Source organism: Conger conger, chromosome 1 (assembly GCF_963514075.1).
Source record: "Conger conger chromosome 1, fConCon1.1, whole genome shotgun sequence".
Taxonomy (NCBI): domain Eukaryota; kingdom Metazoa; phylum Chordata; class Actinopteri; order Anguilliformes; family Congridae; genus Conger; species Conger conger.
In genome coordinates this window covers 21,684,226-21,708,518 of record NC_083760.1, presented here as the reverse complement: position 1 = coordinate 21,708,518, position 24,293 = coordinate 21,684,226, and the positions used below count along the sequence as shown (strand labels likewise).

Sequence of the window (24,293 nt, the reverse complement as noted above, 5' to 3'; positions counted from 1 at the left end):
AAACACTTGACAGTTTTTGCAGTGTATGGCTGGACTGAAAACCTACAGGACAGTAGATGAGGAACAGGGCTGGGCAGCCCTACCCCGTCACATCCCACCTAACCTTCCTACTCTCTGTGTAACAGATGTGGACGAGTGCTCACAGCCAGACGCGTGCCCTGACGGGCTGTGCAGAAACACAGCCGGCTCTTTCTCCTGCGTGGTCTGTGGAACAGGCTACAGGGTGGCTGCAGACGGCACCACGTGTGAAGGTATCCTGAGTGCAAACAGCTTCTCCATAACCGCACCATGGCCTAAGCTGACATTACGTCTAAAACCGAGGGCTCCTTCATCTTTTGTGCCGTGAATCTTCATTTAGTACCCCCGGAGCTGAATGAACTTGAGTAAACTTGAGCGAACATTTTAATCGAATCTGTGGAATAAAAAGCAGAGTTGGTATATATAGCAAACAATAGCAACCGTGCCTCTGTGAATGCAGTCAGAGTGGTATTTTTATAAAAGGTTTCCTTGAAGGTACAATAGGTGAGATGTTTGTTACAAGACCATTGTATCATTGAAAAAGGCTCACCCTCAGCCTATGTTTATAGTCCTTAAATCCGGGTTTCAAAATATACAGCTGACGGACCGACACCGTACCAAAACATTGTATAGCTGTACAATAAATCAAGGGAGGGATAAACAATGTTGTGGTTTGAGGGTGTTTGTTGCTGCAATTTCTGGATTTGTGTCATCATTTGAAAGTCGATGATTGAACCTGACCCACGGTAGGTTATTTTGGCCCTGTGTCTTTGACTGTTGCTATGTCCTTCCCATGCTCCCTGTGCCCCCTCCACCCCTTTATCCCAGATGTGGATGAATGCCTGGTGGTGAACGTGTGTCCGGACAGACTGTGCCGTAACACCGTGGGCTCATTCTCCTGCAGCAGCTGTGGTACAGGGTACACTCTGAGTGAGGACGGGTATGGCTGTGAAGGTACAGTTCATTCCACACTGCCAAAACAAAGAAATAAGTCCGTCTTTCTACACTTATTTATATTACTTTTAATTACTAAATAAGACAAAATGATTGCCAATTAGGAGAGACAGTTTGACTCATGTCAGGGTAAGAAAATGAGGTAAGAAAATATAATCTGGCAAGCAAAAATATATTCTCTACTTGAGAGAATTTCTTTTTTAAAGTCTCGTAACAAGCACACACAAAAGCTTGTTTATGAAGACACAATTTCACAGAAATGGGGACAAAGAGTGATGAGAATCCTTCTTTAGAACAACCTTTGCTGAGGGAAAATACCAAAAGCCTAAAACAGCATCGACTGGCTCATGAGGGATGTCTAATTTTGCTATTGCTGTTGCTGTTCAAAATATCAACCGCTTTCCCAAGCCATAACTCAATGTGTGATAGTTTGCTGTAGACATTTAGGCAGTCAGCCGACACTTAACAATAGCCCAAACTATGAAAACTGACATTTTCTATGGGAAATGCAATCTCCACCACAGCAAGGAATTTCCTTTGCTCACATAACACAAGCCCAGTGTAAGTTTGTTGATACAGTAATTATAAGCCACCTGTAATAGCTTGCTGTTTTTGGAATCGGCTCTGTTTCTGCGTTCTTATCCATCCACCCTTTTTAATAAAGCGCTCTTACGAAAGGAGATTTGCTAAAATTGATACTTCAGTCGGTTATGAAATATTGGGAAATGTTTTCCCTTTTATCAAAGCTGAAATCAGTGCAGACTTAATATTGGATTGTGTGGTGAACTTGGATCGTATTATCCCGGCTATGTTGATTTTTTGGACGCACTTTACAATAAGGTACAGTACTTGAATTGGCATTCACTAATGTAGTTGTTAACATGAAATAATCTATGTACAAATGCATTCATTAAGCAAGAAATTAACTTTTCATTATTTCATGTATTTGTTCACTACTAACTAATGAATTAGTTACAGGAATGTTTATTCGTTAGCAAGCCATAGGTTAAATCATTAACACAATCCAGCATGAATTGGCATTACAGTAACTAATGTAGTTGTTAAACAGATTAATGATGTACAAATACTGTATATAGACAAAGCTGTACAGATCAACTTCCCAGTAGTTAGTAACTACATTAGTTAATGCCAGTTCATGTAACCTCATTATAAAGTGTTGCCGATTTTCCCTGTGTTTGTTCTCCACAATGCTGCATGTGCTAGAGGGCTGTCATGGCTTGAGTTGTCCTTGAAGTGTACCCTACACCCCCTCCCTCTCCCCACCCAGATATAGACGAATGCCTGTCCCCGGGAATATGTCCGTCAGGTGTGTGCACCAATACGGAGGGCTCCTACTCCTGCACGTTCTGCGATGCTGGCTACACCATCTCTCCTGACAGGCACAACTGTGAAGGTACTTACCATATGCTGTGGCTTTCAGGCCAGTTTATAGTTAGGCCATGTTTAATCATTGCCACGGACGATTACCACATTTCATAGTCGGTTACTATGACTGTTTGTTCATACTCAAGAAACGGATGATTATTTGTTGTTTCTATCTTCGTTGTGCTTATTGGTGATACCTAAATTGTATTGAATTTTGACCCCATTGCTGGCTCAGTTGTCATCACAATACTATCATATGATGTTCTCAAGTATCTTTAGCTAAGTCTTCAACTAGCCTACCCTTCAAATATATAAAATGGAAGACTTTACATTTAGTTTGATAAACACAATTATAATGTTTCAGTGCCTGTATGCTGCCAACCGGGCGGACTTCCATGCCATTAACGACTCCACATTGCCGATGCATTCATATGGGTTATATGTTTGAACATTTTATGAGTGACAGTGTTCAATCATCAAAGTCGGGCGATAATGGAATGTTGGTGACAACTTAGCGATATCCATCTGCCGATCACACATCGCCTAACTGTAAACTTACCACACTGTTTTCATGAGGGATTAGCAGGCAGGCTTTCAGATCCCCTCACGGCTACCACCATATGCCGATAACGAGCGCTTCGCACTGGTCGTTTATTTGATTATTGAAATATGTTATTCCTTCAGTGAAATCTATTGCACGTGTTCAAACAAAAATGTCAGCTCATGGTGACAGCGTGTTGATTTTGCAGAACTTGAAGCACGTCCACTGACGTGCTCCGATGTTTGCAGCTTTCGTGGCATCGCAGTTGTGTTTCAGGGAGAGATTACACGCTGTAACCAGTGGTGGCTGCCCAGATGAAAATCGAGGAGGCAGAAAACTTGCCTTTAAACGAATAATTGGTCTTGACCAGTTTTCAATCATTTTCCTTGATTAACAAGTTGGCCAATGATCTGAATAATTCATTGGCAGGTAAACAAACAGCTTCTTTCTTCACGCCATGTTAGGGAGATTAAGTAATAAATTCTATTTCAAAAAATATGTTTTATTCCCTACCCACTAAGCACACTTCTCCATGACAATGTATTTACAGCATTCAAAATGGTTTAAATTACAAAATTTGCTTTTCCATGAATATTCTCTGCGTGTGAGTGCGGAAAACAAAGAGTGGCTTTATGTATCCACAATTTTGAATAACGAAGATTGAAACATGCCAAAATTTTTATTCAAATAAAGTTTTATTTCTCATTTTACCTAACTGCGGAGAACAGGGCTACCCCTGATGGTACTGAGTATTTTCTGACCCTATTGCAATCCTATTGTTAATCAAGGAAAATTATTTAAAACAAGTTGAGACCTATAATCAGTTTAAGGGGATGTTTCCTGACTTTTTTGGCTGTAACACACCTGCTGTGCGGTGCTGAAACTGAAAGGCGTATCTCTCTCCCTGCCCCCTGCCCCTGTTCCCATGCAGACATAAACGAGTGTGAAGACGAGAGCCGCTGTCTGGGAGGGGAGTGCACCAACAGCCCCGGCTCCTACAGCTGTGTCTGTCCCCCCGGCTTCCAGCTGGAGGACGGGACCTGCAGAGGTACGCCCACTCACCCGGGAGCGCTGCGCTGCTTCTGATGTCAGTGCAGTTCATAGCTGTGTGTGTGTGTGTGCGTGTCTGTGTGTATGAGTGTGTGTCTGTGTGTGTGTGTGTGTGTGTGTGTGTGTATGAGTGTGGTGTGTATATGTGTGTCTGTGTGTGTCTGTGTGTGTGTATGTATCCGTATGTGTGTGTGCACTTATGTGTGTGTGTGTCTGTGTGTGTGTGTGTGCATGTGTGTATGTGTGTATGTATCCGTATGTGTGTGTGTGTGCACTTATGTGTGTGTGTGTCTGTGTGGGCATGTGTGAGGGACACTTGGGAATGAGTCCCCAGGAATCTGTTGGGGACAGGGACTGTCTCAGTACCGAGGGCTCCTTCTTGTGGCTCTGTTTGGTGGGAGATGCTGTGGGTAATGATGGCTCTGGCTGTGGAGGAGAGGCACACATCCTCTTCCTGTGTGACTGGCTCTCTCTGCTCAGGAACACAGCACAGCTTCTTTCTTCATAGACACCCTTGAGAAATTTTGTTGTTCTCATACTTCATTTAAGACTGCAGTGATTGATGGCAAAACAAAAAAAATCCTGGATTACTTGCTCTGAAGTCCACATTCTTTTACATGTTACCTGTACCAGCCTCTGGAAGCAAGAATAATCTGTCAGTGGTGTAATCTATCATAATTGTTGTAAATATAATTGAACTCTGTTCCAATTTTTCATTTTGAAATCATTGAAAGTTATTATAGTTAAGTACAGGCACTTATAGTTAAGACTCTAAGAAGTGTACATGGCTATAGATTCCAGCACCGTGTTGCGAGACAATGACTGTTTTCAGTAACTGCGTGGGTTTGTATTGGTGTAGACAGTCATTAATTTATCTCCTCGGACCCGCCCTCACCGTTTCTGAGCCCAGACGTTCCCGTGGAAAACTTCCAATCCCCTCTCTCGCTCGACAGGGGCAAACATTCCTTCTTCCCGGCACTCCCCACGCCCTGCCGGTGTGCCGATGCTTCCAGCCGCAACTTCGGCAGCACCGGGCCCTCTCCGGAAAGGGAGAGAATAAAATCGCCTTTTTATATTGGACGGAACGCTGCACTGCAAAAAAAAAGTCTGAACAAGTGTTATATTCTTATCGTATAATGAGACTTGTTTTAAGTTATTTAAATTTTTCTTACCCCATTGGCAAATCTTTAATTGAATCAATCTGTCTGACATCATTGGCACTACTTTGGTCTTATTTAGAAAAAAAAAGGAATAGCAGTAAGATTTTAAGTATAAAATGCTTGCTGAGATTGACTTATTTTCTCGTTTTTGCGGTGTGCCAGACATGGCAGGTCCTGCTGGTTCTGTACATTATGGTGTCGAGTTCACCCACGCCCGATGCTGAGTTTGCACAAAGAATCGTTTCCGATTGCTGGCCCAAGAGGCTGGACCTTTCGTCTGAGAGTTCAGTGTGAAATACTGTATGAAGGAATGGAACTGTCAAGAAGCTTGTAGGAAATGAGGCCCAAAATCCAGCTCTTCACTCAAACACCACAGGGGCTGCCCCCTCGGTGATCTTCATTCCTGGTCCTGGAGAGCCGCAGGGTCTGCTGGTTTTTGTTGTGACTCGACATTTATTTGGCTTAATTAAAGCAGTCGTTTACACTGTTCACTGACCTCACCTGGTTTCTTGGGTTTGAATTGGTTGCTGATTAAGATGAAAACAAAAAGCAGCAGACCCTGTGGACCACTAGGACCAAAAATGGAGATCACTGCTTTAGTCCTTAGTTAGCTGGATGCATGTAAATGACCTGTTAAAGAGAACAGCAAGCGAGTGGTCAAGTTTCGACTTGTCAGTGTGAAGAGGCAGGACCTGCTCTCTGTCCTGGCCTAAGAGGGTGTGGAGGACTCAGGGATGGGTTGGGGTGGGGGTCGAGGACTGGGGTGGCCCCAGGCACAATGTGAATCCCCCAGGCCTGGTGCTTGGCTGTAGCCCCAGCACTGATTGTTGTGCTCTCCCAAGGGAACAGTTATCTGAGGCACAAAACGACATCTACCACATTGTGTTGCGCAACCCCCCTCGCCCCACCCCACCCCGCCCCTCCCTCCACTGGCCCAGTGCCACTGAAAATATTGGAATTTAATTATCCTATAAATCAGAGGTCTGGTATATTTTCATAGCGTCTGCTTTTGGCGTGCGGCACACACGCAATAAAAGCCAGGCCTAACGGGCGTGGGGCACGTGGAGAGAGAGGAGTGAAGAGGTAAACATTTATGGAAAGGACATGGTAGGTGAACCAAAAGGTGCCCGGCAGCCTCCACCCATGGGGCGCTGAAATGTTGCTAGTGAGGGCACTGGAAAGATGTGAAAGATGGAAACACTCATTCTATTCCAAGTCTCAAACAAAACATAACATTCTGGTCAGACTATGGGAAGAACACATCGGTATATGTTTACTGCCAGGCAAAAAACAAAAAGTAAGTCAGCCTGAACAAGTATTTTAGTCTATACAGTGCGACAGGGAAGAATTTGGACAGGGACATATTTTTGTTTTTTTTCTTTCTGTACTCCAGCAAGCAAACAGTTTAAATAAAACAATTGTGTAAATTGACTTTCAGCTTTAACTTGAGGATGAACCATGTAGGAATTTTATGGGACCAAATGTAATTGGACAAATTTGCACGAACTGAAATAAAGTAATCATATTCAATATTCCACTGCGAATCCTTTGCAATCAATAACGTCTATGACCCATATACATCACCAGATGCTGGATAGCTTCCCTGTTAATGCTCTCCCAGGCCTATAGTGCAGCTCTCTGCTTGTTTTCTGGGGCTATTTGCCAACGATCTTGGCCCATTGCGACCGGTTAGTAAATCCCACGTAGATATTGTGACCTTATAGCGACTGTTTGTACATCTGAAAAGCAGTAGCAGTCCTTAATAAATCTGGCCCTAAGTCTCATTCCTAAGTCTAGACCAAAACACTTAAGACTTTTTGTACAGTGTGCACACTAGATTTTGCAGCTTATCCCCTTGCATTTGCAGTGCCCGTAGACTCTGCTCTTGTTCAGAGATCCTTTTCATTACAGATATTTTTGGACCTGGAGCAAGAGCAAGGGGGAATTCCATAATCTGTCGTCAGTGTTGGTTTTACATCCCGCCCTTATTGAGCTCTTTACGATCAAGAAAAATAAAGGATTATTGCCGCACAGGGTTATGCGCTGTACCAATCATCCCCCAATCTAAATTTAATTGACCATACAGCCGTCATTATTCAAATTTTACTTGTCTGGTTTTCCCAGCCCATGAGCTAAGAGATCACATTTTTCACATTTATTTGTTAGCCAGCAGTGGAAGGAGCCACAGCTGGGCAAGAGATCTCATGTGCAGACGAGGAGTAGAGCACTGCTCTCTAATTATCCCCTCCTAACACTGAGTCAGAGTTCAGCCTCCTGCAGGCCTCCCTCTCACGAACACCCCCCTCCTCTCCTGGATGTTCCTGAAACGAAAGCTATCCCAGCCTCGTGACTGAGATTATGAATGGCTACCTTTCTCTTTTCCTTTTCTCCTCCCTTTTTATCTCTCTTTCCTCACCCTTCCTACCTTTCTTTCTGTTTCTAACATAAACTCATGGGAAGCGGATGCTTTTACCAGAAGTTAACCTCCTTTCAATGGGAGTTTATCTCCTGAGGAATGTGGTTTATGATTGTGGTTGCTTATTGACTATGTCAGAGCCTAAAAAAACATTGATTGATGTGAATTGGACCGATAATTATAGAGAAAAATAACTGCACAACGTCCCTGTGTTCGGAAAACCGTGTTAGCTCACGATGGTCTGAACACCGCGGTCTAAGCCTGCCCGGTTCGTAGTCTCTCATTAGCAACAGCTTCCCCACCACAATGTCACAGTGGAGCACTATTACCATGTCACTGCATGCTGAAATTGATTGCATATGTGACTCTTACCAAGTTTTTAGGAATTATACTTTACACGCGCACACAAAAACCAAAGCTGGAAGTAATTTTTTTGTTATTCATCACTGTTCGGAATATGGTGAGCTAACTTGGTGTTCGGAACATGGTGAGTTTACGTTACTTCTCGCTCAATCTCCCTCCCACTCTCCTTTGGCTTTTCTTTCTTTTGGTCGCTCTCCCTCGCTCTTGGTGAGTGGGGTGAGTGCAGCGACGAGGACAGGTGCCCGCTGGGTCAGAGCCCGAACCAGTCAACTGGGGGTGAAAATCAGCCTGAAATTTGGTACGAGTAGTATGCTAGTATGCGGTTTAAAACACAGCCAATTTTTCAGATGCCAATTATGAGTCATCAACGAAGCCCCAGTGCAGACCAGACTGGAGACAGTATCTCCTCCCTCTGAGGTGTCCCCTAAAGAACCTGAAGCACAAACCCCTAAGGCTGGCTGTACCAGCGGCCAGCCGACCGCTCCCGTAAACCCTCAGCTAGGGAACGTGAATCACCCCATTGTGAGGTGCAAGTGTTTCTCCCTTTGGAGCGTCCCCCTCTCTCTCTTCGCAAGTTCTTGAGTTGCTGAGAAAATATTGTGGTTGGCCGAACACGGCGCCCACTGCTAGCGGCAGGGGCACGGGGAGCCTGGGGCTTCCTGGCCCGGTGGCTGCCCCCCGCGAGTGTGTGAGCGCGCGTGTGTGTGTATGTGTGTGTGTGCGACGGTGCCGACTGCGGTGTGTTTGTTTGTCTTCGCGCGTGTTTGTGTTTGCGTCCTGAGCGGGACTGCTCTCTCTCCGCAGACAGGGACGAGTGTAAGGAGTACGGCAGCAGCGTGTGCGGCTCCTGGCGCTGTGAGAACACCCTGGGGTCCTACCGCTGCTTCATGGACTGCCAGCCAGGCTTGGAGACCGGAGACTGCGGTGAGTGTGTGAGGAGTATCAGCCAGTATCGGCTTCTCAGAGCCCGGTGGAACAGGGACACGCTGCAGAAATGTCTGTCTTAACAGGCATTTTACTCTTCTAATGAGACTCAAAGGCTCATTGTTTCTGCCAAGAATTTTAACTTGTTTCCAGCTACTGTGTGCTTATCTTGAAATCAAACTGTCACAAAATGGAACAAAAAAAGTAATAGAAACAAGATATTAAATGGAAATTTAGAATAAAATACTTGTTGAGATGACTGATGAGATTTCGGGTTTATGCAGTGCAGCTGCTGGAAAGCAATACAAGTCATTGTCTGTTTATCCCGCCGCAAACCCTCCCCTGTCCAGCCGTACGGCAGCACTGATACCAGCTTGGCAAACGCCACGTGGAAGTTCTGCATAAATCAAACCATATCCGGTGACCAGCGAGGGAGAGCGACTCTGAAAGTGAGGCACTCTATAAACAGAGGGCAGCTGTGATCTGAAACCGCGTTCATGGCCGGCTGATAATGGCATCCGATCGTGGCCCGGATGGAGCGCCAAGGGCAAGAACAAAGAAGCGCTTCTCATTCAGCGCCGGACGGACATATCCCCCAGTCTGACGGGGCATACACTGCCCCCCTGTTGGCCTACTGAGAGACAGTCACTTGGCAGAGGTCGGCAAGGCAAGCACATCTGGATCCACATCTGTCGCACTACAGGGGGTCGACATGACGATACAAAAGGATGCGGTCATGCGCAGCGAGGGCGTTAATTCGCACTGTCCAATCAGAGCTTTGGCCGTCCTGTTTTCTGAGCACCTCTCCTTAACTGCCTTCATTCATGTCTTCTGCCCCGGATACACTCGCTGCTGCAAGACGGCCCGATTTGTAACAGCCACCGCGTTAAGGTTTCCCTTTGACATGCTTGTCTTCATGCTGTGAAACGGAAGAATGAAGCGTGTCTATTCTCGGAAGATTTACTGAGGTTTTGTCCGGCAACCCCTTTCCTTTGATCTGGGAATCCATATAACGGGTCTGAAGGCAGCCGTGCCGTTCAGTCGTTTACAGTGTATTAGCTATCCCTCGCTCATCTCGGCGAGCCGGGTCAGCTCTGGTGCCAGGAGGTGCAGGGAGGTCATGGCTGGAAACGCATAATAAAAGCGGCTTAAGTAGCATTTATATAAATTAGAGATGGTTCAGTCCGGCCCAACGCCCCATTGCAGATCCAGCTCGGTGAAGCACAGCCAGGGTTAAGCGAGCAGCTGTCTGCACTTCCGCCATGATTTCGGGCTGCTGTCCTGGCCCAATTAAAGGGCACACGCTTGGTCTGCCAGAGTTTTAGACAGACACTGCAAAAAATGTCTGTCTTAAGTGTTTTAGAATAAAGATCTTTTTTTTCTCTCAAGTAGAAACTATTAGCTTATTTTAAGTTACTGTTTGCTTCACAAGTGAAATTTTCTTTACCCTATTGCCAAATCTTGCAAACGGGCTCATCTGATTGCCAACATATCTTATGTAGCAAAATAAGTCATAGATATAAGATTTTAACTCTGAGTATTAAACAAAAAAATCTTTTTTCACTATTATTTGCATTAGCGTTTTGGTATTTGCAGGACAAGAAATTTCTGGAACACAAGTTCCTAAAAGCAACCACCGTTTCTCGGAAAACAGTGCGCTGGGCTAGTTACAGGAGATGCTGATTACTCAGCCTCTACAGAATGTCCACTTGTTAAAAAATGTGAGCTGGGACTGTCGGAGTCCAGACACTTTAATTGACCATTTCCCCCAAGAGGTGTTGTTTTGATTTTGCCTGTGTGGCTCCTAACGGATGATCCAATTCTCTGTGGCTCTGTGAGCCCGGCTCATTTAATGGCCGTAAAACAAAGGCGAGAAAGGGAGAGACGTTTTCTTTCTCTGTACGTACTGTACGCTGCGTGCGACCTCTTCCCCGTGCCCCACCCTGCTATAAAGAGCCCCAGTCCCAGCCTCCCAGCAGGCTTGTGTGTTGTGTTCCATAAACACCCTGAAATAAGACGGCTGCATCTCTCGTTCCCACAGCACCCCTTTTGAAAGCGGGCGTGGCGGTCGCCCTGATGCGCACAATGTTTGTGCTCTGGCAGGGGCACTTTGGGCGATTCTTTTTTCCCCTCCAGGGTGTTGAAATGAGGTACACCACAACACAGCGAACCCAGGCTAAGCTGCGTGCTTTCACCGTCTGTTTTTACCCAACACCGAAGGTGCAGTAAAAATATCCACTGCCGTCACCACGCTCCCAGTAATTTGCTTGTTTATGTGTGTAGTGTACACGTCCAGGGTAGATTTATGGCTGTCTTCTCAGCTGATGTTTTTAGTGCCGAGTGGCCTGCCGATGGAGTAATGTTTGTAGGGAAGGGAGCTGCCTGCGGCCCGTCACGCTCTCCCCCACCCTCCGGCTTTTCATTCATACGTCCGAAAAGGTGACTGCGTGCAAATTTGATTCAAGGCGAGCCAGATGTGTTACTTTTTCCGGAATGGCAAACTCTGGCGTGGAAGTCGCTCTGACCTCCACAGCTGTGGGTGGCAGTAGAGGGGTAAGAGGTGCCTGCCTTTCAGCCCCCAAGTCCGGAACATTCCGCTGTGGAATATTCCTCCTTTTCCGGTCTTCCCTAGAGTGTGGTATAAGCCCTTCCATATGAGCCCAATCAGGATGCGAGGTGCTGGGGGAATAGGAGAGAGGCAGACAAGGCCAGCCAGCAGTCCAATGTGCTCCACATTAGCAAGGGGCGTGTGGATCTCCGTTTAACCTGCCCGCTTCCTCCAGAGCTATCACCATGTCATCCTAGAGGAAGAGCCTTCCTGGCTTTGGCATTCATGTGAGCTCATCACATCTGATCAACAACTCCTGTCAGCTAGACTTCCAACACAATTCCCCCATCTCAGTGGCTTACATTCTGGCAGCCGTCACTGTAATTATGAGTGCCCCCTGGTGGCTTGGCAAGAAAAGTGCAGCCAGTTCCTGCTAGCATCTCAAAGGCCCTGCTGCCAGTAGTAGGGTGTGCATTTACCTTTCTTGATATAACACATTAATCAGAGATGGTCCTCACTGCCATTAAGGTGACAGTTTTCTTTCGTTCCCTGCCAATGAAAGCCTTTATTGGTGTGTTTAGTAATGCTGTCTTTCTGAACTTCCACAGTGGGTAACAGCAAGAGGCGGCTGTTGGAAAGATCACTGATGCATTTTGGCACATACGTCCGTTCCCTGAAATCATAGTTTAATAGCACTAAATGAAAATGGAGACGTACCACGGCTTGACATTAATTGGGAAAAAAACAGGTTTGTTGACTCTCGCGCTGAATGGGCCTCTTTTAGAAGTGTCGCCGACTTGCTCTGATGTTCAGCTTCCCCGCTCTTTTCATGTCTAAAGACCGGGACTTAACGGATGTAGAAAATGGCTGTTCTGAACCACTGCTCCTCTATGCTTTGAACGCGTCCGCTGGGATTGAGCAGAGAGAAAGAGAGGGGGGCTAATTCCACCTGTAAATACAGCGTTCCAGGTCAACCAGTGTGACACTTAAGCACCCTGTGGTAGGGATTTGAGGAGGAGTCTCAAGCCCCCTGCAACTCGCATTCCCTCACCGCTAAGCCACCGCCGCTGTCACCCATCTCACTTATGCGACCCCGCCCGCCGGCCATGGGCCTTGGCTTCGGGAAGGCAGCGTCCATCCCAGAATCCTCCATTCCTACAAGGTGTGGGTTCCAGGCGCCTGTCTCTTAGCCGGGCAGGTAACGGAGTTCACCGGGAGGACTCTGCGGTGACAGCGAGCCTGCGTCCTCTGCCAGACTCGCAGAAAGCGCTCCTCTGTGAGCTAATGGAAGCCAGGCCCCGGTCCAAGGACCCCTCCCCCCCGGCCCGAGAGCATAACTCAATTTATCTGGCAAGTGCAGCCGGTCCTTCATGCGATGTAGAGCGTTTAGGAGAGCTCCGGGAGGGAATAAAGGGCTGCTGGACAGCGAGCGGAGCGCCATCGCCCTTCTCTCACCGGCACAACTTTGCCTTCCCGCTCGCTTTAATTCACCCCATCTCCTGCCGTACAATATCTCATCCAAACTACTGTAAAAGACGTCCATATGTGTTAGCGTAGCTCTTATTTTTACGAGCTCGGGCGTCTGTTAAAAATACTCCGAAATGTAATATTGTGATTCCGCAATAAAGATTTATCGGCTAGAAATGTCCCACTGTTCGTTAAGTACCGGAGCGTGTTAGCGCCGCAGAAACCGTGACCCTCATCTGCGATCCGAGCTGGAGCCGCTGTAGGAGAGCGGCGCTCCGGTCGCCGGGCGATGAGCCGTGTGTGAAACCACGCCCGTCTGATGGGGACCCAGCGTCGAGCGTCTGAGCCGCTTCCATCCCAGCAGCCCCTTGGTGTTTTCCATACGTCTCGGGATCACACCTCATTAGCTGGGGCCAGGGAAACATGGGTTTTTAATTCTCCAGCTATGCTGCCTCAACCGCTATACACTGCGATAAAACGACCCCCCCCCCCAGCAACCGCACATGGAGCGACAACTCCCAATTAAGCTCCATTTTTCACCCGGCCTTTGTTTATACTTGGGTTTACCTTGTTCTCGCTGGCAAGGACAGAAACCACCTGTACACCTCGCCGTTTCATAACAAAGGTTGCCAAGGGGCTCATTTTTGTGCTGCTGTCAGGGGTTCTGCATGGGGTGAGGTTTCCAGGGCCTCCCTGGCCTATGATTGGTTATCGGGTTGCCTGGAAACAGAAATCCCCCAGTGGGGGAGACCTCTTGTCAGGTCGCTGCCCACCGGGCTTTGTTCTCCGTCCAGACGACCGCTCCGGGCCTTCGTCGGGGGCCCACGTTTCATATTAACCTTCGGTTTTAATGACGCCCCTGCTCGGATGGATTTTCTCCATCTTTCTCCATCGTTGACTCATCCATTGATGAGCCTGTCAACAAAACAATCTGCGGAGACCGCGGGTTCTGTGAGAACACGGACGGCTCGTACCGCTGCCAGTGTGACCTGGGGTACACCAACTCCCCAGACGGTCCTGAGTGTATGGGTATGTTTCACAAACTGCACCTCCGGGCTCAGTGCACTCATACTATACGTGGATTTGTCGGCTTATTTGTAAGGGGCCAATACAGAAAGCCTTGACACCATTTCTGACATCTCTGACCATTTCTCCGCCTTAAGCCCTCCTCTTGCCCATCTCTTCCAGCCCCAAAACTGTGCTTCTTTCTCTGAATATTCGGGCTGAGCTTAAAGGGCGGGGGTTCATTGCATGTACATTTTACATACTCCTTAGCGGTCCACCAGGACTGAAACTCGATTCGCTTTATCTTAGCCGAGTTCTTAGCGGATGCGCCTCATCGAACAATCGCCATTGTTTCCATGAAGCGCTCCAGATAAATGGAGAGGTGATGCCCAGTCCTCGCTGTCCTACTTTTCGGCGCCTTGGCGGGGATCCCGTCTTTCCCCTTCTTGTCACGCGTGACCTACATTTCCCAGAGCTTGGTATTTCGATCACTCAATGGAGAGGCAAGAATAAGGGACCGACAAGATCTGTTTGTCATCCGTGGATATTTAACATGCGCAGGAAAATGAAGCTGACTCCGTGTTTAAATAGCAGGGGAGCTGGGCCTTTTTAGGAAGCATTGTTTCAGATGTGTGGAATAGGCCTACAATGCTCACCCCACCCACCTGTCACTTAATACTGAATTTCTTTCTGATGACCCCTGCTGTGGATTAGCAAGCCTGCTGACAAAGGCTCCCATTCAAACGAACAGGCCTGAGCCAATGAGACAAAGGAGACAGGTTCTCCATGCAGGTTTAACTAGCTGTGCAGGGGAGGTATGCAAGGTGGCACATGCTCCCCAGACTACACTGTGTGCTTCACGTGTATCAATCTGTTGTTGGAAAGCACCAACTGTTCTTGATTTAACTATGCACATGCTCTGCGAAGCGTTGGATTTTACAGTGCTGATTCGGTCTCCTTTGTTCAATATTAGCGAGAACACCCATAAACATAGCATGTGGTCCCAATCCACTAGGGAACACTTGGTAAGAAACGTTTAATACTGGCTCTAAAATGGCCTCCCACCTGGCCAAAATTTCCTTGTCAGAAACTATAAATTGGATAGGCCTTGTGCGGTCAGGTTGAAGCCTGCGCCACATTACCTCTCAACAGGACACATAAACAGTAGAACCAGCGCGAGCGCATTTCGATGCCCTGATGATAACCACATCTGAAGGATAAGGAGATGGGCCGGTGCACATTCCCGCGTCTATTGCTGCCGGGCGGCGAGTCGCACGGCTGACCGCAGAGAGAAGCAGAATTTTGGAAGCGCAATGGAGGCGCGTGTTTATTTCTGCAGAAATTTAATTAAAGTCAGTTCCCCCGTCCGTAATGGTGTCTGTCTCCAGGCTCGGCCTCGTGCTCCATTTTCCAAGAACAATTCCAAATTTTTGTGAAAAAGTAAGAAAAGGAACCGCTAAGAGATTCTCATTGCGAGTGTTTGAGAGTTGGCCCCGGTCTAGACTGGGAGCCAGCTGAGACCACACAGCTCTAGGTATGCGCGCTTCATCCCGTCTTCTCAAACTCACCAATGTTAGGAGCACGTACAAGCTCCAGCTTTACCTTCTGAGAGGGCCAGGGGATTTCGCCGAGTGTCTGATCCGTCCGTCCGCAGACCCGTTCTTGTGTGTGCGTGCCTTCATAGCCGCAATCCTCCCCTCCGGCCCACGGTTGAGTGAAGATGATAACTCGGTGAAAGAGCCCTCTGTGGTCGCAACACAGACAGTGTCCTCAAAGACTGTCAGAGTAATGGAAGCCCCCCGTGCCATTACAGACCAGCTCCTATTCTCAAAAGCTCTGTAGGGGGATTTTGCCGAAACACAAAGCCGCTTGAATGGTATTGAAATGCCTTTGGCACACTGAGGCCTAATAGGCTTACATTGATGGATATCAGGACCGATTACAGGCTGAATTGCTCCACAGAAAGCCACCGCCCAGCCAAGAAACGCTTATTTAAGTTTCTTTGAGAAAAACAACTCTTTAGTGGCTGGAGTCAAGTCGGAGGTGAGCAGGGGAGACCCATGATTCTTTAAGCCTATCGCTGCTGCTGAATAACACACTGTTATGAGGCCGATAACTGAACAACAGGACACCTCTAACTCCTTCCACCCCACTGTGGGAGACAGTCGGCATTGTGAAGGCTTCCAGATGCTTCCACTGCTTGAGTGTACTATGGGGATGAACTCAAGAAGGTGGGAGCAGAGGATATATATGTTACTTTGGACATTTCTTGTTTGAATGGAAACATTTTATTGATTCTGACAAACTGATTCAGGTCCCCATTGTACTGCCGTTGAAGGGTTCCCATGGTTGTCCAGCTTTCACCCTCCCTCTCCCTCTTTCTCCCTCTCTCTCTCTCTCTCTCTCTCGCACACACACACACACGCTTATTCCCATATTCAAAGTCAGAATACTTTATTGGCAAGAAATAACAAAGTGACAAACATGTTAACATGCCAAACCAATACGAAACAGCTGTGTGACACAAGAAGGGAATGTGAATACAATAACACTCTCTGTCTCTCATTTTCATTCCTGCTCTCTACAGATATTGATGAGTGTGTCAACGAAACAATCTGCGGAGACCATGGGTTCTGTGAGAACACGGACGGCTCGTACCGCTGCCAGTGTGACCTGGGGTACACCAACTCCCCAGACGGTCCTGAGTGTATGGGTAGGTTTCCGAATATGCACCTTCGGACTCAGTGCACTATACGTGGACTTGTCGGCTTAATTGTAAGGGCCCAATACAGAAAGCCTTGACACCATTTCTGATATAGTGTATATTTATATGTCAGAAATATCTGATGCTAATTTCTAACACCAGTCCAAATAAGGAATACATTGAAATTAAAATTGGCTCAGGAGTAAATGGTTGGCAAAGAGGATGGTGAAGGGCGTTGCAAAATTTATTCTTTTCTGTTTTGGGACATGTAGGAGAAGAGAATTGTTTTTGTTTATTTATAAAGATTCTTCTTTATAAACTGCCCTTCGAGCTGTCATCACTCTGTTTGAAATACTGGGAATCACTACACAGTGGAAATCACTACACACGCTCTCAGGGCTGCCTGATTCTCCATGTACTGTACCTTCGAGTTAACTCAGAAAAGCTGCTTTTACATTCTGTGCCCCTCATAGCTGGAATTGCCTGCAGACAATACTTAAACTTGATTCTTTTGTAACACCGGGAAATTTTTGATCCTTGATCGTGAATCTAGTTAATTGGGATTGTACCTGTCTCAACTGATACCTTTTGTTATTTCTTCACTTTTTGTATAAATGTCTTTATTAATTGTTTAGTTCTTTTGTTTCTCTTTGGTTTTATTGTGCCTTGGCACTATTGTAAATGAGGGTCTCAGAATGTTAGACAAGGGTTAAAGGTTATCTTTTGTGTTCTATGTGTACAGTATGTGCATGTGTCCCCCCTAAGTAGATGTGCATATGCAGGTTCATGTTTGTGTACACTTGAGCCAAAATGTCTCCTCTCCTCCGCAGACATCAACGAGTGTGAGATGAGCACAGCGCTCTGCGGGCCCTTCCTGTGTGAGAATGTGGAGGGAACCTTCCTGTGCATCTGCCCCAATGAGAACGAGGAATTCAACCCGGTCACCGGCCAATGCCTGAGCCGCTCTGGGATGCTGGGTGAGCCCACTGTAACACCACTGGCATTTACCCCATCTCACCCTGTCTGCTGAAGGACCCCTGTCTGTACACTACCGCTGCTGTTACACAGGGAATGTGTGGTGGCACTGTAGCATATAGGTTAGGGAACTGGGCTTGCAATTCCAAAAGTTATGGATTTGATTCCCCAAGTGGGGCACTGCTGCTGTACCCTTGCTTCAGTAAATATCAAGTTGGAGAAATTAATCATATGTTAAAAGCATGTCAGCTTTGTTTTTATAGTCCAGCACTCAGAGTCGACTGTGAGTAAGAAGTACACAGACTGTTCCACTCAATAGATTTTCTATGCATTACTCATGGTTCAACTCACCCAAGGTGTGTTTCGCAAGTGGAAACCACCACCATCTAACTCTGTAAACACAAACAAGGACACGGTACAAAGTGTTGGCAAAATTGAAAACTATGTTCCATAAATAAGAAGGAAGTTCAACAACAATGACAGAAAAACACTTGCACTTCTGTTAGGACAGATTAGACAAAGTGCCATTACCTCAAGACTTGGATTGACTTCTCCTTGTGTTGCCACTGGCGTTTACATAAACGGGTAGGATGTTTACTTTATCAAACTATTTGCTTTTCAGTCATATGATTCTTGTTCAGTGCTAAATCCCAAATATGCGTTGTGTACTTTTGCTGCATTCCAGCTTGAGCCCCCGACATGCGTTAATCAATCACATGAGAAATGAAACGCTCGCTCGGCTTGGTTGCCAGTGTTTCCATTCTCCCAAGACCAATGCTAAACCCTGGATGCACAACACCTTCTGATAAATCAACGCAGGTCCGGCCTTAGGTTCGAGTCCGAGCTCTGCCCCCGTGTGGTCTCACTCTGCACTGTCCTTCACTCTCATGTCAGTAGGAGCGTGGGACATCATGCTGTGCTCTTTTTTTCTTTTGTAACTGCAGCCAGCCGCTCAGAGTATTCGCACGTCAATATTTGGAGTCCTAGAAACTAAGCAAAACAGGGTCACGCACCACCAAGTTTAAAAAAACACTTGGCCACTCAATAGGCCACCAGGGCTGTCTTTTAAATGTTATTCGTAAAAACCGTAAAACGATGCGAATCATTGGTCTTTTTGGGTCTTCAGACCCGATAGACGCTCCCCAGCCTGGTCCAGCGCCCTCCGATGACCAGGAGAGGAAGCAGTGCTACTACAACATCAACGACGCCAACTTCTGCGACAACGTGCTGTCTGGCAACACCACCAAGGAGGAGTGCTGCTGCACTGTGGGAGCTGGCTGGGGGGACAACTGCGAGATTCACCCGTGCCCCTTCCCCGGAAGAGGTAGGTACCGGGAGGGGGGCTGGGGTGGATTTCGGGTGCTTTTTATTTTCAGCGAGGGTAACAAATCTGCACTGAGGCTTTGGAAAGTTTCTCACAACCCACTCAGATACAGAGAGTAGTTTTCCCACATTTTCTGCCTGTCCATACAGGCAGGTTATACATGTATACATGGCAGGCAGGGTATTATGTAACCAGGATGTGATAAGCGTTGGGGGCGCTTTAACTCATTGGTCACGCTTTGTCTCCCCCAGCGGAATACAACCAGCTGTGTCCGCACGGAAAAGGCCTGCTGCCCCTGCGCAGCCCGACCCAGGGCTTCGGGCAGCTGCTCTACAAAGGTACGGACAGCCCTGTTCCCACCCCCCCTCCAGCCTCTGTCAATGGCTAGACCTGAGCGCTGGGAGAATTCAACAGCCCGACACAAAGAGAACTGCCTCTGTGGCACGTCTTTCATTTTCACTCTCGGGGTCTGGTTTTGTTTCCCCCCTGTACGTTTCCTGTCTCGTTAATGACTCTCTTAAAAACGCAAGTCTTCTCAGACCTGAAGGCATACCAGTGATTTAGTACTAGTGCATGCCACAACCTGGAATCTTGTGCTAAAATGACCATTAGGGTACCTTTACAGGCAAGGCTCAAGTACGTTAGCCTGTGGTCAAATCAATTTTAAGGTGCTGGTTTTCTGTCGTCACATGTTAGATCCCTATCTGAACTCAATGAGGACCAGTAGCACCACGCAATATAAAAAGCACAGGTCCCTTATAATGCTAATAAGGTGCCACAAAGCCTGTGAACCTGTTAACTGCAGCAAAAATCCATTCTCCTGGTATGAACGAATGCAGCCTGCATGTGGATAATTACTGAGCGCTGCCCTCTCTCCCCTCCCTCCCTCCCTCGCCCTTATTATTTCCAGATGCGGACGAGTGCGAGATGTTTGGGACTGAGATCTGCGAGGCCGGCCGCTGCTCCAACTCGTACTCCTCGTACTCCTGCTTCTGCCGCACTGGCTACTACTACGACACGGTCCGGCTGGAGTGCGTGGGTGAGGAGCTGTCTCGGGCAGATGCTGCCGGGTGATATCAGATGTTATGGGCCGGGCCAATGGCAGCCCGTTACAGCTCCGGACCACTGAACTACGGGAAAAGACAGCAAGCTAGCGCTTGAACACACATGCGGCCATGTAGCGTCTCACCTACAGTAATGTGTTTGTTGGTACTGTGCGGAAGAATCGTTCATCTTTGTGTAGGAAAGGCTCGGTATAGGTGGGTGTGAAGTGAATGGCGTGTGGTTTAGTGCTCTTGTTTGAGGGTTTTTCTCCTCGTGAGGCTTTTCTAACCTCATGTTCTTGTTATTAGGGGTTCAGGGCTTGTGTTTGCCCTTTTCTACCCACTCTGTAAATCATGTTTGCGACAGTCTTCTGTAAAAAGCGCTATATAAGCGATAAATTGAATTGAGCTGTTTTTGACGTGCGGGTGTGAGCGTGTGCGTTCATTGGTTCACGCTGTGCGCTCCGTCCCCAGACCACGACGAGTGCCAGGCGGAGAACATGTGTGTGGACGGAAGCTGTTTCAACACCCCCGGCTCCTTCAACTGCTTCTGCAGCCCCCCCATGATCCTGGACCAGACCCGCCGGCGCTGCATCGCCGTCAACGCCTCCGAGGGTGAGCCCTGCCACTGATCCCAGTTCAGTGCTGACCGCCCCAGCAGGAGCCATGGGGATTCGCCCCCAGGCCTTCCCATGCCCAGAAATGTCTTTTTAGTCCACGGCGGGTAATCCCCAGGAGTGGCAAAGCGGCGATACGCGTCAAAGCCAGACGTTCGCTCCGGTTAATCAAGTCGCTGCAACTCGAGGCTGAACACGCACCAGACACCTGTGGATCTCTTGTGGCCGGAACGGTTCTGGAGCCTTTATTTGTGTAGCGAGTCAGATTTAAACAAGCTTCTTAGTTAAAGAAAGCCAGGAAACCGCAAGAATACCTCTGGGCTTGTAGAGCTCGAAAATCTTAGCCCTCTAAGGCCAGGAGTGGGCAGCTGCACAGTGTCATTTGCACTGAGCTTGTGTTGAGCCGCGGGGTGTCTCCATGGCCGTCCCCTGTGTGCTGTCTGTGTGCTAAACATCCTCTGGCTTCTCCTACAGAGAACCTGGACCTGGATGACGACTATCACATGGACATCTGCTGGCAGGACCTGAAAGGGGATAACATGTGCTCACACCCCCTGGTGTCCAGAAGGACCACCTACACCGAATGCTGCTGTCTGTTTGGAGTGGCCTGGGGCAGCCAGTGTGCCTTCTGTCCTATCAGGAGCTCCGGTGCGTCTGCGTCAGCTTAAGGCCAACGAGGGTTTTTCCCTAGGGTCCCTACAGTGACTGCGGTTCAGTATCATGGAGAAATATGTTATATGTGTTTGTGTGTGTTTTAACAGACGACTACGCCTCACTGTGCAACCTGCCCAGACTAGTTATAGAAGATTCTGACAGTCTGCGGGAGAGGCCGGGCTATGAGTACGGCCCTGACGGATCAGAGGGCACCGATAGCACCCTGTACTGGGGCGGTTACGGGCCTGGTGCCGGCGGAAACTACTACAACACTTTGGGATCTGAGTACGGCCCCCAAGACCCCCAGCCAGGCCCCTTCTACCCTGAGCCAGACACTAATGATGACTACGGCTCCCGTGAAGCAGTGAGAATCCCGGTACACAGACCCAGGGAGTTCCAGCCCCACCTAGTGGACCCACACAGTGGTATGTATCCTAGAGGATAGCGGTATCCTGGCTATACCTGACCCAGCTACACAAAACAACTATACCTCAACTACTGACACAAGGCTGCCCAATCCTGTTCCTGGAGATCTATCGTCCTTTCACTCCAACCCTAACCAAGCACATCTCATTCAACAGCTAGCGATCTCATTGAGCTACTGTTTAGTTTAGTCAGGTGTGCCAATTAGGGTTGCAATGAAGACCTACATGATGGTATTATCTCCAGGAACAGGGTTAGGCAGCCCCATTATAAATATACAATATTCTCTTTATTCTTAGATTTGCTTATATATTAACATATCCAGATTGTAGAATATGTCACTGAAGCTGAAATTGAAGCAGTTCATTTACCAATTGAAAATAATTAACCTGATAGTAGTTTCTTCAACCAAAAAACATTATTTTGTAGTATAATACTGTACAATAACACAGTATTTTATGTATAGTATACATAGTATATATAAAATAATGTACTATGATATATTACCGCATATATTGCACATTGTGTGATATTAATATAAATTATATCAATAATTATGTGTGAGTGAATGAAAAACCACAAAAAAGTACAGCGACCAAACATAGAATGTTAAGAAAGAATCGACTTTTTTGCTGATACTGTAATAGCATTCAGCAAATTAGTTAATGCTCTGTTTGCTGTGTTAACTCCGTTATAATGTTAGTAAAGGTTTTGTAATGTTTGGCTCTGTCTCTCAGAGCGCTATGACGGGTTCGAGGGGCTGCAGGCGGAGGAGTGCGGCATCCTGAACGGCTGTGAGAACGGCCGCTGTGTTCGCGTGCGCGAGGGCTACACCTGCGACTGCTTCGACGGCTATGAGCTCAACCTCGCCAAGATGGCCTGCATCGGTAGGCTCCTCTTGCCTGTATTCCAGTGAATACATCCTCTTTTTCTGAGTCGAAGAGTCCTCAATACTGTTATTGAGTGTCTGTTTTTGTTAAGTATTATTGAGTGTATGTTTTTGCTATTGAGTGTATGTTTTTGTGAGTGAGTGTTATTGAGTGAATGTTTTTGCTATTGAGGGTTATTGAGTGTATGTTTTTGTAATTGAGGGTTAGTGATTATGTTTTTGTTATTGAGTGTTATTGAGTATCAGTTTTTGTTAAGTATTATTGAGTGTATGTTTTTGTTATTGAGTGTATGTTTTTGCTTTTGATTGTTATTGAGTGTATATTTTTGTTTTTGAGCGTTATTGAGTGTATGTTTTTGCTATTGAGTGTATGTTTTTGTTATTGAGTCTTATTGAGTGTATGTTTTTGTTATTGAGTGTAGGTTTTTGTTATTGAGTGTTAGTGAGTGTATGTTTTTGTTATTGAGTTATTGAGTGTATGTTTTTGATTTTGAGTGTTATTGAGTGTACTTTTTTGTTATTGAGTGTTATTGAGTGGATGTTTTTGTTATTGAGTGCTATTGAGTGGATGTTTGTTCCTATTAATTGGAGGCCATGCATGAGCACAGCTGTTGAGGATTATTTTATATTTAACCACAATTTGTGAGCAGGAGCATATGTGAACCACTCGGTTAACACCAAAAACCACGGCTATACTATGTGAAATCATCCATTTAGAATCTGTTGTTGGTTTAGTTTGAAAGGGAAACATTACTTTAATGATACTGGGATTACAGTATTGCATAGGAATCCTAATACGTGGAATAGAGTCAATCTCAAGGTCAAAAGTCCTATAACGCAGTGAAGTGTGACAGATTTCAAGTTTGGGGCACGAATTTGTAAAATGAAGGGTGTTTCCAAGTGTCACATATACAGTACATACCACAATTCAGAGATGATATACGCTGTCCAGGCCCTTTGGGTTCAGAGCAGAACAGTGACAGTCGAAGCAGCCAGCTGAGGAAATGGAAACCACGCTGAGAGTATCGATGAAAGGAAATCTAATACAATGTACGCATTTCCAATGTAAGCAGCAACAGCTGACTGGCGCAATATGTCTTTAGAAGCTCAGCTGAAATCGAATGTTTACACGCAACGCGACGTCATGCAGTATTAACGTACGTTTAAATCATCTGACAGTTAAAAAAGATGTGTGGTCCGGGAGATAAGAATGCGCATCAGAGCCGAGAGACAGGACGAGGCTTTACCAGGACACAGAGAGAAAGAGAGTGTGTGTGTGTGTATATATGAGAGGAGTGAGGCAGTGAGAGAGTGTGTGTGTGTGTGTGTGTATGAAAGGGGTGAGGTAGTGAGAGAGTGTGTGTGTGTGTGTGTATATGAAAGGGGTGAGGCAGTGAGAGAGTGTGTGTGTGTGTGTGTATGAAAGGGGTGAGGCAGTGAGAGAGTGTGTGTGTGTGTGTGTGTGTATGAAAGGGGTGAGGTAGTGAGAGAGTGTGTGTGTGTGGGAGGGGTGTACATAAGGAGGAGGCAGCGAGAGAGAGCGAGTGTGAGAGAGAGGGACAGAGAGAGAGAGCGAGTGTGTGAGAGAGGGACAGAGAGAGAGAGCGAGTGTGTGAGAGAGAGGGACAGAGAGAGAGAGCGAGTGTGTGAGAGAGAGGGACAGAGAGAGAGAGCGAGTGTGTGAGAGAGAGGGACAGAGAGAGAGTGAGTGTGTGAGAGAGAGGGACAGAGAGAGAGAACGAGTGTAAGAGAGAGGGACAGAGAGAGAGCGAGTGTGTGAGAGAGAGTGACAGAGAGAGCGAGTGTGTGAGAGAGAGGGACAGAGAGAGAGA

At 47.0% G+C, this 24,293-nt stretch overlaps 1 protein-coding gene across 1 annotated transcript in view; it reads left to right on the top strand.

The window, feature by feature from the left end:
- Positions 1-24,293, top strand: part of LOC133124573 (latent-transforming growth factor beta-binding protein 2-like) — a 119,416-nt gene that overhangs the window by 89,969 nt on the left and 5,154 nt on the right. Inside the window, exons 26-39 of the mRNA XM_061235882.1 lie at positions 126-251; positions 847-972; positions 2,261-2,386; positions 3,831-3,947; positions 8,693-8,812; positions 16,420-16,545; positions 17,367-17,513; positions 18,638-18,835; positions 19,087-19,173; positions 19,746-19,874; positions 20,353-20,493; positions 20,970-21,143; positions 21,257-21,574; positions 22,310-22,459. Coding sequence (XP_061091866.1) covers positions 126-251; positions 847-972; positions 2,261-2,386; positions 3,831-3,947; positions 8,693-8,812; positions 16,420-16,545; positions 17,367-17,513; positions 18,638-18,835; positions 19,087-19,173; positions 19,746-19,874; positions 20,353-20,493; positions 20,970-21,143; positions 21,257-21,574; positions 22,310-22,459 — 2,085 coding nt within the window. The remainder of the gene's footprint in view (positions 1-125; positions 252-846; positions 973-2,260; positions 2,387-3,830; positions 3,948-8,692; positions 8,813-16,419; positions 16,546-17,366; positions 17,514-18,637; positions 18,836-19,086; positions 19,174-19,745; positions 19,875-20,352; positions 20,494-20,969; positions 21,144-21,256; positions 21,575-22,309; positions 22,460-24,293) is intronic.